A 15,315-nucleotide genomic window follows, 5' to 3' on the forward strand; every position below is an offset into this window, starting at 1 on the left:
ACTGACTCCCTTCCCATATGTTGAACTCACCACCCCTCCCATGCAGCTGGGCAACTGACTCCCTTCCCATGGTCTAGCTCACCACCCCTCCCATGCAGCTGGGCACTGACTCCCTTCCCATAAGTCCAGCTCACCACCCCTCCCATGCAGCTGGGCAACTGACTCCCTTCCCATAGTACAGCTCACCACCCCTCCCATGCATCTGGGCAACTGACTCTCTTCCCGTGGTCCGGCTCGCCACCCCTCCCATGCAGCTGGGCAACTGACTCCCTTCCCATAGATCTGGCTCACCTCTGTGGACTCTGGTCAACCCAGGGTCCTCTCATCTACCTGTAGGAATACCCAGCACCTATGGCACAAGTTACCCCCAGGCCATGCCTGCCCTACCCTAACCCCCAAATCTGGCAACTGAGTCCCACCCACTACCCCAGTTCAAGACCCCTATGCCTACTCTTGGCCCCTCACCTTATTTCCGCAGCCCTGAACATGACTCCATGCCAGACGCTGCCCCCTCCTGCGTCAGTCCACTTCACATGCCCCAGCTGTTAACCCTACATCCCTTTAAGGGTCTGAAAGTCCTAACCCAAGCTCCAGGACAAACCCAGCTCCTTACTGCTGCAGCTTTGCTGATGCCTCCTGGCTGCTGGAAAGAGCCTCAGGCTATGCTGCACCTGCCTGCTGGGATAGCTGCTTACTGCCTCCTGCTAGGTGTCCCAAACCCCGAATGCCCCCATACTTCAGGCTCCTTCCATGGTCTGTCTCATTTCCATGGTTCCGTCTGGGCCCAGCTCCCAGATGTTCCTGTGACATCCTCCTCCCACCTTCATCTCCCCTGTGGATCACAGACCTCCACAAAGCCAGTGCAACCAACTTGGGTTGCCACCGGGAATTCTCTGAAGCTGAAACCCCTCCCAAGGCTCTTGTTGGTTCAGCTTTTCTGGAGTGAATTTCCAATAATTCTGCAAAGTACCAGGACCAGGAATCCCTAGACAACTAAGCTGAAAACCTCCCACCAAGGTTAAGCAAGGACCACAAGAGGGCAGTATTGGTCAACACTTGCATCACAGAGCTGCACGTGGTTACCCACTTATTGTTGCTGAGGGGTGTGGGTGGAGGATAGAGCTTGTGCAGAGGAGAGTTCTTCAGGGGAATAAGCTTATTTTGTGTCAATTTATGCAAAATGAAAAAAGGATGTAGGATGAAACGTTCAAGGAGGCTTTATTGAGGGAAGACTCCAACGATGCCATAAGGGAGACCCTCCACTATTTTTCAGCTAAGACAATCTGTGCACCTGGAATCAAGAAAGCAAATTCTAAAGGGATGCTTGAGACAAGCACCAGTAGCAGCTGCATGACTATACTCCAAGGCCATATATTGTAAGGTGGAAAGAATAACAGCCCCATAGGAACCAGAGCAGGCAAAATTGCTCTCGTTTTTAGATGTAGAAGCTGCACCCCCAGAGGATTTCAATGACTTGCCAAAGTCTTGGCTTGGCTAATGGCAGAGCTGGGACCGGAACCCCAGGACTCCTGTCCCCGGTGCAGAACATCTTCCACTACACTCCACCGGGTCTCCTCTGATCCCAAATGAATCAAGCAGTAAGCTGTTACTGAGAGCAATAGGGTCCAGGCTGGATGGCTTCCGGCACCCCTTCCAGCTCTGAACAACGAAAGCTCCGAATTCCAGCCTAACACAGACTCTTCCTTGGAACATTCCCTTCTTCTCCAGCTCCAAGCTGCGTAAGAGCCCAAGAACACCTTTATTCAGGTTTCTCTGAGGTCACCATAAGTGGGCTTTGATTTACCAAACCCAATACATGAATGACTATTGGGTTCCCATAAATTATAAACTGAGGAAAAGCCATTTGTTCAATTATGCATAAAGTTCCTTTAAACAGCAAAGTTCTCACACTTGTCACCCTGCTACCCAAGGATTTAAAATAGAATTGAACTTATAAGACTTTGATTTATATCCAGCTTTGTGGGAATTAATCTACTGCTGATCCACCCACATCAAGGTAGAGAAATAAAAGGAAAGTGGTTAGGAAGTGAGGCCTCTGGTTCTGCTGGGGGTATGTGAACACAAAAAGGAGAAGCTTGCTGGGCGCAGTGGCTCACACCTGTAATCCCAGCACTTTGGGAGGCTGAGGTGGGCAGATCACAAGGTCAGGAGTTCAAGACTAGCCTGGCCATTATGGTGAAACCCCGTCTCTACAGAAATTAGCCAGGCATGGTGTAGTTTTAGGTACTTGGGAAACTGAGGCAGAAGACTCACTTGAATTGAACAGGTAGAGGTTGTAGTGAGCCGAGATCATGGCACTGCACTCTAGCCTAGGTGACAGAGCAAGACTCCGTCTCAAACAAAAACAACAAAAAAAGGAGAAGTTATAAGAAGTTATAACTCTTTCACCCTCTGGTCTGCCACCCTTTTTCATACTTGCCAGCCAGAAGGGAGCCAGCCCCGCCTGGCCAGAGCCATTGGCTAAACTGACTCTTTATTGGCACCTACAGTGAGCAAGGTAACATGCTCTATCCTCAGCCAGCCTCTAATCTAGTGGAGAGATGACAAGGCCAGACCATTTTATTACCAGGCAGCCAGAGAGACATGAAGCACAGTTTTACAGGTAGTAGTAGCGGGAGATTGGGAGTACGTTCACAGGTGGAAATAAGAGGGCTTTGCAGACCAAGGAAACTGCCAGCAAAGACAGGAAGGCAGGCAAGCATAGGGTGGCTTTCGAGAACATTAAGATGCATTCCCTCTTTCCAACTTGATTAGAAATTCCGGAAAAGAAGGAACTGCATATGATGATCCCTGCAGGGCCTAGTGCAGGATTATAAATGTGGAAGGGGCTTGCAAAATACTGTTTTTGGGTGAACTTCTCAAGTTAAGACATTTCCCCAGGGCAATGAGGCAGGTGTGTTGAAAGGAAACTGACTTGTGAGTAAGTACCCGCTACACCAGTTTCCCATGTGTTGCCTCTCTGCTGCACATCCTCCCTTAATTTCCCTGCTTGTGATAACTGAAGCTGAACCTGTTAACATTGCCCTTGTTAAGCTTTGTCAGTAGAGAGCGATGGAGAGGCGTCACTGGAGGAAGAGATTTCTCTTCCTGGTTCTGGAGTGCCTTCCTTTTTTTTTCCCCTGACAAAGCCCACAAGTAGAATACCTAGTGACTATCACCCCCACAAAAGTTCAGGAGCACCTTGGGGCAGCTCCCCAAAAAGTTTCCCAGCTAAGGTTCTCTTCAGTAACCTCCTGGCAGGCTCAATGGCAGGAAGCTTCCCAATTAGTTTGGTTCACACCCAGCAGTTGCCAGGGTTGACCTGTTTGACCTTGACCTCAGCAAACTGTTAGAGTTCTCTTTTACTCTCAAAGTAGTAGCCAATCCCCTGTTCCTAGTTAATAATTCGTTATATTCTATCTTCCCTGTTGGAATTATTACATGGTTTCTGTCTCCTGACTAGGTCCTGACCAATACAATACTCATACGCGTACATTCACCCACATCCCTGCATACTCCCTGCTCCCTCCTCAGTCTGATTTCTCCAGTGAATCCTTGGAGTATCTTGAGTCAGCTGTTTCTCTTGGATAGTACCTATATCAGCCAGGGTTCAGCCAGGAAAACAGAAACCGCACTCAGTATTTCAAGCAGGAAGAGACTGAATATGGGATTTTAGTATGGAAATCCTGGCTTCACCTCCTCCTAGCTGTGTAAACGTGGGCAGGTAACTTAGCCTCTCTGCAACTCAGCTTCCACTTCTATAAAGATAGAAGTAATAATAGTACCCTAACTCATAGTTTGCTCTGAAAATTAAGTAAAATGATCCATGAAAAATTCTCAGTGCCTGGCACCCTGGCCTGAGTACCTAATAAATGTAAGCTATTATTACTGTTACTGTTATAATCTTCTAAACGCTTCAAGATATCTGAGGAAAGTGTTCAAAGCCACAACAGAGTCTGAGGCTGAGGCAGTCAGAAAAGAAAGAGGACATTTTTGCAGTAAGATGTCCGTCCCTGGTTGAAAGAAGACTAGCCTGGATTGGAGGTGGGGGAAGTGGCAGGATATGAACAAGTAGCTCAAAGAAACCTGCCTGTCCTCAACTTGAACAAATTATACATACTGAACTTCCTTCATCTACGCTGAGCAAGGTCTCTCCTCCAGACATCTTTTTACTTTTTTAGTTGAAAAGCACTTTGGGAGGCTGAAGTGAGAGGATCACTTGCATCAGGAGTTTGAGACCAGCCTGGGCAACATAGCCAGACCCCATCTCTGGGATCAAAAAATCAAAAATCAGAAATTAGCCATCATGGTGGCATGTGCCTGTAGTCCCAGCTACTTGGGAGGCTGAGATTGGAGACTTGCTTGAACTGGGAGAGGTCAAGGCTGCAGTGAGCCATAATCTCACCACTGCACTCCAGCCTGGCTGACAGAGTGAGAATGTCTTTTAAAAAATTATATATATATATACACACACACACACATAATGCATATATATCATATATGCATATATAATCCATATATATTTTATATATATTACGCACATGTTTAAAAAGAAGTCAAAGAGTTCAAAATACTATTACAGTTAAGAATTAGTCTCCTTCCCACCCCAAACCCCTCAGCTTCCTGACCACAGACAGCCACCATGAACCAGTTTCTTATCTGTTTTTTCAGACATATTCTAGGCATTTAAGAGTCCACTATATTTTCGTGTTTTAATACAGATGGGAGCACTGTTCTTGCTTTCCTAGTAAATAATAGTCTAGCATTCTCATTTCCCTGTCTTTAGATACCAGTCCTTTAGGGGATTTCCCAGAAGTTGGGGCAACTGCATGAGCCTTGGGTTGGTTTGGCACTGGTGACAGTGTGAAAAGAGCCTCCGCCCCCTCCACTGAGCTCAGAGAAAGTTTGTAGTAAAGCCATTTGCAGGGGTAAGGGAGATGGGACCCCATGGGAGCCCAGCAACAGGTTGCCCTAGAAAGAAAAGCTCTGCCCTAGTGGCGATAAGCCAGGTCATTCTGATTCCTGCCCTTGGAAAGATCTACCAGGAAATCATGAGCGACTCAGGTAGGACAAACACAACACAGAAGGCATACAGAGAAGTTGTACATTTGGGGCAATGACGAACCATTAGAAGCTGAAGTTATGAGTAAGCTGAAATTGGGAGGAAGCAGGAACCTTGCATACAGTGAAGCGTGAGGTTGGGGGTTGGCGGGGCGGGGGGTGAGGAAGGCTGTTGGTGAGAAGTGAGGGGACACAGAGAAGCAGAAATGCTAGAAGCGGCCAAGTTATACCAATGGCAAGGCGCATGTGAAGGTGCACCAACTCTGGCTGCTGGTCCCCAGAATTGCCCTGAATCCAGCACAGTTCCTGTGAGGCTAGCTCAGCCCTTGTCCCTGTTGCTGGGCTCCCACATGATCCTGTCTCCTTTACCCTAGCATATGGCTTTACTATAAACTTCCTTTCTCTGAGCTCAACAGAGGAAGCAGAAGCTCTTTTCACACTGTCACCAGTGCCACACCAACCCAAGGCTCATAAGACCTGTCTCCTCAACTTCTGTGAAGTTCCCTAAAGGACAGATATCTAGAGACAGGGAAATGAGAATGCTAGACTGTGTGTTGCTTTGGAATACATTGCTTTGCTTAATGAATTAGTGCACTTTGATGGAGGTCTGCCTCCTAGGGGAGGGCAGAAAGCAGAAACAGAAAGGCAACGGATGATGAGGATCAACTGACGCTTTGCTCATGCTGATCCTTTCCTCTCACCCAGATCCCACCCACCCCTCATGTTCTCTGTTCCACCAAACCTTCCCCTGCTATTCCAACCACATCAGCACTGATCCTTTGTTTTGTTTGTTTGGTTGGTTGTTTGGTTTTGTTTTTTGAGTCAGTCCGACTCTGTCACCCAGATTGAAGTGCAGTGGTGCGATCACAGGTCACTTCAGTGGGCTCAAGCGATACTCCCACCTCTGCCTTTCAAGTAGGCAGAACCCCAGGTGTATGCTACCATGCCCAGCTAATTTTTTAGGGGGAGTTAGAGGTAGATTCCCACTATGTTGCCCAGGCTGATCTTGAACTCCTGGACTCAAGCGATCCTCTAGGCAGCCTCACAAAGTACTACAGGCACGAGACCCTGAGCCCTGACCTCTTAACACCTATGGTACATTGCCTGATTGACCCCAATTCTTCGTCCCCTTTATCCAGACCTTTTATCTTTCTTTGTGGTTCCTCCCACTAACTGGGCAGAGTACATTTCGCCATCCTTTGACTTTGGGTTTGGCCATACAACTGGCTTTCTCCAATAACATAAGACGGAAGCGATGGGGTGCCAGCTCCCAGGCCTCTCATACTTCTTCCATCCCTGAGCAAAGGGTGTGCCCAGGCTAGCCCACTATTCCCAAGAGGAAGATAAGCGGCACATGAAACAGAGCTGCCTTGGCCAAGCCCCCCCAGTTCAATCCAGCTTAAATCAGTCCATCCTTAAACATCTGAGCTAAGGAAATGTTTATTGTTGTACACCATTGAGTGTTTAGGGTTGTTTGATCTATAGCTGACAACCATCCATAGCACTTACTGCGCGTTTCCATACTTGGTGATTTAACAGCAGTGGACTATTTGTTCATATGTCAAATAATTGTTTCTTTGGGCAGATCTCTCCTGGTTAAGATTGCCAGGTTTAACAAATAAAAATACAGGATGCCCAGTTAAATTTGAATCTCAGACAAATAATTTTTTAGTAGAAATGTGTCCTGTGCAATCTTTAGAACATATTTATACTAAAAATTATTTATTTAAAATTCAAATTTGACTGGGCATCCTGTATTTATCTGGCAATTTTACTCCTATTGCTTGAGGCAGGATATCTTACACAACAGCTGTCAGATCATTTGCACGGTCACTACCATAATGTTGCGAGGGGAAAGATTTGCAAGGACAGAAAGTAAACCTTGAGCATTCTCTTCTCTCCAGTGGCAAATCTACCCCTTACAATAATGGTGATCATGGTTATCGTTTGCCTAGTTAGTCCTTGTGTGGGCAGCTCGTGGGCTATACACCCTATCTAATTTTCACATCGGTGCTGCAACGTAGGGAAGTGGCTAAATCTTTATCCCATTTACAAATGACTACACTTTCCCTTGGTCACACAGCTAGAGAGAGTAGCAAAGCCGGAATTCAAATGCAGCCCTGTCTTTGCACATTGCAATCCTGCTTTCAACCACCGAAGATGTTTCGCTGTGGTTTTCACAAAATGGAAGATGACAAAATATATTCCCCAGCCCTTCATTCTACTCATGTGGGAGGATAGAAGACAGGTTGTATTAGTGTCCTAGGTTTGCTGTAAGAACCACAGACTGGTTGGTGTAAATGACAGAAATGTATTTTCTCACAATCCTGGAGACTTGACATCAGAGATCAAGGTGGCAGCAGGGCTGGTTCCTTCTGGGTGCTGTGAGAGAATGATCTATTCCAGGTCTGTGATGGTTCATTTTATGTGTTGATGTCATTGAGCCATTGGATGGCCAGATCTCTGATGAAACCATCTTTCTGGGTGTTTCTGGAAGAGATTAGCATTTGAATTGGTGGACTGAGTAAAGCAGTCTGCCCTCTTCAGTGTGGATGGGCCTCATCCAATCCATTGAGGGCCTAAATGAAACAAGGCAGACTGCGGTTGAATTGGTGCTCTCAATTCAATTGCCTGACTTCAATGAGGTGAGCCGTCAGTCTTCTCCTGCCCTCAGACTGAGACTTCCACCATTGGTGCTCCTGGTTCTCAGGTCATTGCGCTCAGACTGGAATTGATACTACCCACTTTCCTGGGGCACCAGCTTGCAGTTGGGAGATCATAAAACTTCTCAGCCTCCACAATGGCATGAGACAACTCTGTAATAAATGTCATTTTATGTTCTGTTTCTTTGGAGAACCTTAATACAAGGCCTCCCTCCTTGGTTTGTAGATGGCCATTTTCTCCCTTGTCTTCACATCGTCTTCTTCTTACAAGGACACAGTCATACTGGATTAGGATCCCACCCTCATGATCTCAGTGTAACGTAATCACCTCTATAAAGACCCTGTCTTCAAATAAGGTCACATTCTGAGTTACTGGGGGCTGGGAGTTAAGACTTCAACATATGAATTTTGGGAAGAGAGGGGGACCCGGTTTAGCCCATAACAGGGTTTGTGGGGCTGTGACTCATCCTAACACAATCTTCATTTTTAGGAACCCAAGGGAATAGATTTCAAATGCTGGAATTCTGAGTTTCACGAGGTGGAACTCTAATTTTTAAAGCAGTCCTCACAGACAGGAAAGGCCCATCTTGCAGTTCTTAATGTTAGCACCTCAAAGGTGTCACACTCTCCACCCAAGGGGCCCTAGCAACTTCTAGAATGTCAATTATTATGAGGACAGGGGATTGTGATGGTTGCTAGTCTATGGAATCTGGTGAGGCCAAATGTCAGCACCTCAAATGAGGTCCTGTGGCCCCACCTGGCAGCATTCTGGTTTTCTGGATGGCAACAGAAGACAGGGAGATGATGGAAGCCCGGGGCGCGGGAGAAAGTTGCCCGACCTTCCCCAAGATGGTGCCTGGTGACTCCAAGTCTGAAGGGAAGCCAAGGGCTTGTCTGGTAAGGGGGCTGCTGTGTCTCACTACCCCTGCCTATTCCATCAGGGGGAACAAGAATACTGTAGGAATACATAATAGTAGCTGAGTGCTTAGAGGTTCCAGACAGCTGCCAAGAACATTAGGTGACATGCACTCCACCCCTGTAACTGGCACCCAGCTGTCACCAAGGACCAGATTGCCCTCCATAAGATTGTGAAGTCACATGAAGCTGGCTTTGGTCTCCTCTATCTCCCTCCCCACTTGGGGCCCTTTCCTTCCTGGGTGGATAGGACCTGGCTCCCCGCCATAGCCCTCTTGCTGGTCCCCAAATATTTAGATTCTCTCAACTCAGACCCTGGGTTTCTTTGTCTCTGTGTAACTTCCTGAAGACCTGGCATCTAACTGGTCTCAAAGTCAGGTGGAGTTGAGGATGGGCCCAGAAGTTGCCTCTTTGATGATTTGAAAAATCACTAGAAAGATAGACATCCATCTCCTCAACTCCCAGTGCCTCTACCTGCAACTTTAGGGCACCATGACTTGGTGCTAGTTTGCCCTCTCCTCCTTGACCCTCAGGTCCTGACAACTCCAGGTAAGAGCACTTCTAATAAGAATTCAGCATAGATCTTTACAATTCGGACACTCTTTCAAACATCCCTGTCCACTGTGGCCTGAGGCTGCAGGAGTTCCATGGGGTCGGAACAGCCCCATCCTGACTTGTCACAGTCCCTCCCCTCCCCGCTTTCCCTGCCCCAGGAGGCAGAGTCCCAGAAGCCAGACTACTCCTGTGACCACTTGGAAGAGATGGAAGCTTGTGAGGATGGAGGCTGTCCAGGGCCACCTAAATCGCTGCCCCCCAAGTCCTGCCCTGCCACCAAAGGCCAGGCGGGTGATGGACCCAAACCCGCAGAGCTGCCCCCAGCCCCTGGGACCGAGCACAATGCTGAGATGGACCTGGAGAAGGTGCGCATGGAGTTTGAGCTCACGCGGCTCAAGTACCTGCACGAGGAGAACGAGCGGCAGCGGCAGCATGAGGTGGTGATGGAGCAGCTGCAGAGGGAGGCGTCACCCCACCTGGTGGGTGACAAGGAGTGGGGCACTGGGAGAAGGGAGGCCTGGGGCTCCCAGCTTTGTGCAGCATCCCACCCTGCAGATCCTGGATCTTGGCTGCAAGGACTGACCATCCACATGGGATGGTCTCCAGCCCTCTCCCCCTTGGGTCACTCACTTCCAGAGATGGCCGCTCACTGCCTTAAAGCCCACTACCCAACCTGGCCAGCTCTGTTAAACAGAGCTTCCATGCAAAGCTGAGATCTGACTCTCTGAGGAGAGTTGAGGCTGGGAGGGGCCCCAGAACCACATCGCCCACCCAACAGCCCTTTTGGTAGCTTCAGAGAAAAGTCTTCAACACTTCCTCCTCCTTCTACCACTCACAAGTCCTCTCTGCATCTCTTAAAATTTGATGCCTGGAGACTAGACCCAGAATCCCCACTGCAGTCTGGCCAGTGGATTTTGATAGAACCATCACCTCCCCGATCAGGGCTGTGTTTATTCTGTTGGATCATACTGCCTTCTAGTCAACTGAAACAGCCATCTTTTCACAAGAAGTGCACCACTCTCCCCTAATGTGTATGAATGGGGGATAAGAATGCCTACTTGAGATTAAATGGGATATGAAGAGCTTAGCACAGTGACTGGGTGATCATAAGCATTCAATAGCAGAGGATGTTACTGTTTAAAGCAGTGTTTCCTGGACTTTAAGTCAGACAGTCCTGGGTTAAAATACCAAGTATAAACTGCCTGACATTGGGCACATTACTAATCTCCTTTGAGCATGGGCCTTCTCATCCGTGAAGTACCCTACCTCATAGAGTTGTTGTGAGGGTTAAATGAGAGCACACACACAGACACTTTGCAATTAGCCCAGCACATTAGGTAAGCACTCAATAAATGTTAGCTATTACCATTTTTATATACTCATGCAATTCACTTCTTGACCCAAATGCAACAACATACATTTATCACTTTTCAGTTTTATTGGGATGTGATGTATTAGCTATGCTTCCCAGCTCTGAGTCATCCTCAATTCTGAGAACCATGCCTTCTGCCTTTATCCAAGTCATTGCTGTAACTGTTGAGGAGGATATGACCTAAAGTAAATACCTTTCCACCTTATCTAAAAAACTGAGACTGTCAAATGGTTTCCCAAAATTAAGATATTACATTACCTATAGCATTTCCCCAATTGACTGGTGAGGTTTGTTTGTTTGTGTTTTTTTAAGAAAGTAAGGTTGGCTTTGCATCGTTTGTTCTCGATGAACACATGCTGGCTTCTTAATGATCTGTTTTCCTGTTCACAAAATACCTGCTTCATTATACATGAAATGATTTCACTAAACCCAGTCAAGCTTATTGAACTGGGATTTCCAGAATCTTCCCCTGCCCCCCACCCCCTTTTAGAAAGTCTAGAAAATATTTGCCTATTGCTTAGACTTTGGCACATTTCCTAATATTTTTGAATTCTAAGTTACATTTCAAAACTTGTGACTTTTCTCAGTAGCCTGGGATAAAATCTGTCACAAAGTGGAGCCTGCAACTATTTAAAGCAGATATGATATTGTAACTATGCCTTTGGCCTGTGTCTCCTCCTAACTGTATTTATTTCCCCCCCTTTTTAGTTTGAAAATATTTCTTCTTGCTGGATGAGATGGAAATCTTTGGTATATAGTCCTATCTCTCGCTTCTGCTCAAAAACTAGAACACTGAAAGTATTTTGAAAAGTAAAGAGTTTCATTAACATATTTTTAAAAATGAAAGTCATAATAATCACCCATCAGCATTTTAGACTGAAACACATGCAGACTGCAGAGAAGTGGCCAAGTCCGTGGGTCCAGAGCCCTCCTGTGCCTGCAGAGAATCGTCGGGTCAGTCCCACCCTCCACTCCCACTAGAACACTGGATTGCTTCCTCTGGTCTCCAACCTTCCTAGCTATTCACTTTCAAGGCAGCATCACCAGAGTCATTTCCTGTCCCCTCAGCTTTGTTTAGTTGCCCTCAAATTTTATGTGGCTGTTTCAATAGTGATGTGTCCCATCCCCCAACCTTTGGTGATAGTTTACAAAAGTGTTTACTTTTTGTGTACTTACTAAAAATTGGAGAGTTGACTTGATGTTGAAGACTTCTTTTTTTCTGGGTGGGTGAATAGATGGATGGACAGGTAGAATTTATTGAACTGAAAATACCTCTGAGTGTGTTTCTAGCTAGTTTAGGGCATCTTGGTCCCTTCCAAAAATGTGGCATGATCTTAAAAAATATTTTAAAACATAACTCATGGGTTATGCCCTCTTAACTATGGATCAAAATAATATCTTTGCCTTACTTATGCATCGATAATTTTTTACAGTTAAAATGAAGACTGTTGGACCCCAATTATATAGATTCAAGAAAAGAGCAACTTGCAGGCAGAATTAGCTAGACAACTCAAGCTGCTTTCCCCCAGCCCAATACTCTGAAAGTTTAGGGGGACCCCATCACCCATCTCTCAGCACCTACCTCCAGGAGAGACCAAACCCTGGACTGAAAGGCCACAGATTGACCCACGTGATCCGTGTCAGGACCCAGGGAGTCGGAAATAGTTGTTCACATGCAAGGGACACCCTCTCATTGGGCCACTGTCCAAGAAACTAGGTTGAATGTTAGGGCACTGTCAGAGAACACTCCCAAGACCCAGCATCCAGATGTGGGGCTCCTGGAGTCAGGAGAGAAGGCCCATGCATGGGCTCCAGTGGGCAGTACGGAGCATAAAGAGAAAGAAAGGTGGTGGCCTGGTGCCCGGTCAGGAGTGATAAGAACAGCTCAAAAAAGTAAAAAGTAATGAGTTCCTTCTATGTGGTAGTTACCTGACTAGGAATGTTCCATTATCTCACTTTTCCTCCTTGTGATCTTTTGGGGGTTTTTAAAATTTTTTTTAGAAACAGGATCTTGCTCTCTCACCCAGGCTGAAGTTAGTGGCATGAGCATAGCTCACCATAACCCCGAACTCTTGTGCTCAAGTGATCCTCCCACCTCAGCCTCCCAATAGCTGGGACTATATGCACACACCACCACACTTGGCCAATTTTAAAATTTTTTTGTAGAGGCAGAAGTCGTACTATGTTGCCCTGGCTGGTCTTGAATTCCTGGCCTCAAGCAATCCTACCACCTTGGCCTCCCCAAGTGCTGGGATTATAGGTATGGGCCACCATGCCCAGGCCTCATAATCTTTTTGTAAAGGGCACTATTGCCCCTTCCTTAGATGAAGATGATGACCTGAGGTCACATACACAGGCAGAGACAGAGCAGGACTGAACCTAGATCTGCCTGGCGCTAAGACTGGCATCACCAGCTCCGCTGTCTTCTCTCCCCTACAGTTCTCAGGAGGCCTCCAGGACCTCCTGCTGCCCCAGAACCAGTTTGCCATGTTCCTGTACTGCTTCATCTTCATTCACATCATCTATGTCACCAAGGAGATGGTCTTCTTTCTCTTCTCCAAGCACTACCTGTTCTGCATCGCGACCATTTTGCTCTGTTTGATTAAAACTTTCTGGTCATACTTCCAAGTGCCTTTGCTCTCTCCATCACTAGGACCCTCACCCCTGCCATGCTAGAGTGTTATCAGTGCGTGATCTCAGCCTCCCGGCACCTCCTTTTATCATTTTGTGCCTCTGTCCAATCAGAATCCACTCTTAGGAAGGGCCCTGCTGCCCAGCATTTCCACCTGAGAGTGAAGAAACATGTTCATGCCCCTTAGGCAGAGCCTGAGTTCTCACTGTGGACATGATGTTTTGTCCCAAGAGGAAGATTTCAAATGTTAGCAGGTCAGGGAGGTTTCTGCAGGGAAGGAGGGTTTAGAACACCTTTCTAAAATCACAGAAGCACACCATGACCAAGCTGGCTTTGGTTTCACATCTACTCATGTCTATAGATCCCTGAGGGGTGGAAAGCCTGTGGTCTGCTTGGGGACAGCCCCTCCATCTCCTGCAAAGATGTCTATGTCCTAATCCCCATGAATATGTTACCTTACATGGTAAAAGAGCCTGAGATTTGATTAAGGACCTTGCAATGGGGAGATGATCCTGGATTATCCAGGTAGGCCCGTGGTAGTCACAAGCGACCTTATAAAAGGGAGGCAGGAGGCTGAGAGTCAGAGAGATGTGACCATGGAAGCAGGGGGCAGAATGATGCAGGGCTGTGGGTCAGGGAATGTGGGAAGCCTCTAGAAGCCAGGAAAGGCAATAAAGGGATTCTCTGCTAGAGCCTCCGGAGGGGGCCCTGCCCTGCCACCCCACATTAGACTCCTGACCTCCAGAACGTTAGGAGAATACGTCTGTGTTATTTTAAGCCGCTAAGTTTCTGGCAATTTGTTACACCAGCCACAGGAAACTAATGCAGGAGCCAAGACGCCCAAGCGCTCTCCAGCTGTGCCAACATGGCAGGATACCATCACCAGGCCACTGGCCAGGCTTCATTTAGCACTGTGCCTGAGCAGACTTGTACACAGCTGGACTTGAGACAGCATATGGTTAAAAAGGAGAGGCAGTGAAGCTCCAGAGAGCCCGGCATAGGCCTAGCTGAACCCGGTGGACAAGGGGTATCCGTATCACTGAGCTGTGTATCCTCTGGGTGAGGCATGTGGCAAAATAAAGGCATACTTCTAGGGGACATAGGGAAGAAGGAATTTAAGTGCCTGATTGGGCCCAGAGGACATCATTAATTCTACTCTATTGGAAAGCTGGAAATGGCAAAAGAAAAAAAAGTTGGCACATGCATTTACCTGCTAACCCAAGCACAGACTCACAAAAATGCAGAAAATCTAACCCAGAAATAAATACACTGGCACAGAGATACAAAACAAGTATACAGTTGTCCACAGTGGAGAGGTTCACAGCCCCTCAAATAAACATACAACCACCCACAGGAACAGACTTGGAAGACCAGAGGGCTCATGGTCAGGCAAAAAGTGAAGCTGCCCCGCATGTATGCAACAAAGAAAAGGGGCTCGCATCCCTGAGACACCAGCCCCTCCTCCCTTCAGCACACACACAGGCCTTGCAGACTGTCAGCTGCTCTGAGCCCAACAGCCAGCCATGATGGCTGGCTGTGCCACAGGACACTTTAGTGATAATGTGGCAAACTGAACGAGGCTGGACACAGCTGTGCAATTAATCAAGTCTTTGTTGACCCCTTTTCTCCTCTGGCATAGGGCTCTGCCTTAAGAGGGACAAGAGAATAAGTTTCTGTTTCATTGGGCTCTGAGTGACTCTCAGTAAAATCACGTGAAAAAAACAACGACCGCCTTGGGACTTCAATGTCAGCACACATTATCATGTCATTTAAGTCCATGGTGACTTCTCATTTTCCACCCAACTCCATATATCCCTCCCCATTGATAGCTGCATGTGACAGGTACTTAATTTGGAAGTGATAAAAGTGTCATTTCTCATTAAACTTTCAAGGATGGGACGTTGTGCTATGGGGTCACTTCTTCCAGTCATTTTATTTGATCTGGGTTTCTGCCCCATGAGGTTGAGGTGAGAGAGATGAAGATCAGATGGCAAAAAATTTAAGTTCCACCTGTTTACCTTCTTTCAGCAGACAAAATTGGGCATTTATGAAACAGACACGCAAACCAAAAAACCAGTGATATTAGGTCATTTAATCCATCCATCTGTTGCCAGGTA

General features: G+C 47.0%; 1 protein-coding gene across 1 annotated transcript; it reads left to right on the forward strand.

Moving 5' to 3' along the window:
* The first annotated feature begins 8,504 nt into the window (after positions 1-8,504).
* TMEM247 (transmembrane protein 247) lies at positions 8,505-13,242 on the forward strand. The gene is made up of 3 exons (XM_017512718.2): positions 8,505-8,621; positions 9,353-9,687; positions 12,981-13,242. The coding sequence occupies exons 1-3, from the start codon at positions 8,505-8,507 to the stop codon at positions 13,240-13,242; spliced, it is 714 nt and encodes a 237-aa protein (XP_017368207.1).
* The last annotated feature ends 2,073 nt before the right edge of the window (positions 13,243-15,315 follow it).

This window comes from Cebus imitator, unplaced genomic scaffold (genome assembly GCF_001604975.1).
Source record: "Cebus imitator isolate Cc_AM_T3 unplaced genomic scaffold, Cebus_imitator-1.0 Scaffold476, whole genome shotgun sequence".
In the NCBI taxonomy this organism is placed as follows: domain Eukaryota; kingdom Metazoa; phylum Chordata; class Mammalia; order Primates; family Cebidae; genus Cebus; species Cebus imitator.

What these genes read in the sequence shown, in the direction of transcription:
- TMEM247 (XM_017512718.2), top strand. Translation starts at nt 8,505, where the DNA reads ATGGCAACAGAAGACAGGGAGATGATGGAAGCCCGGGGCGCGGGAGAA. An exon ending in GGAAGCCAAGGGCTTGTCTG is followed by an intron (nt 8,622 to 9,352) that starts GTAAGGGGGCTG and finishes TCCCTGCCCCAG; the next exon opens with GAGGCAGAGTCCCAGAAGCC. An exon ending in CACCTGGTGGGTGACAAGGA is followed by an intron (nt 9,688 to 12,980) that starts GTGGGGCACTGG and finishes TGGCATCACCAG; the next exon opens with CTCCGCTGTCTTCTCTCCCC.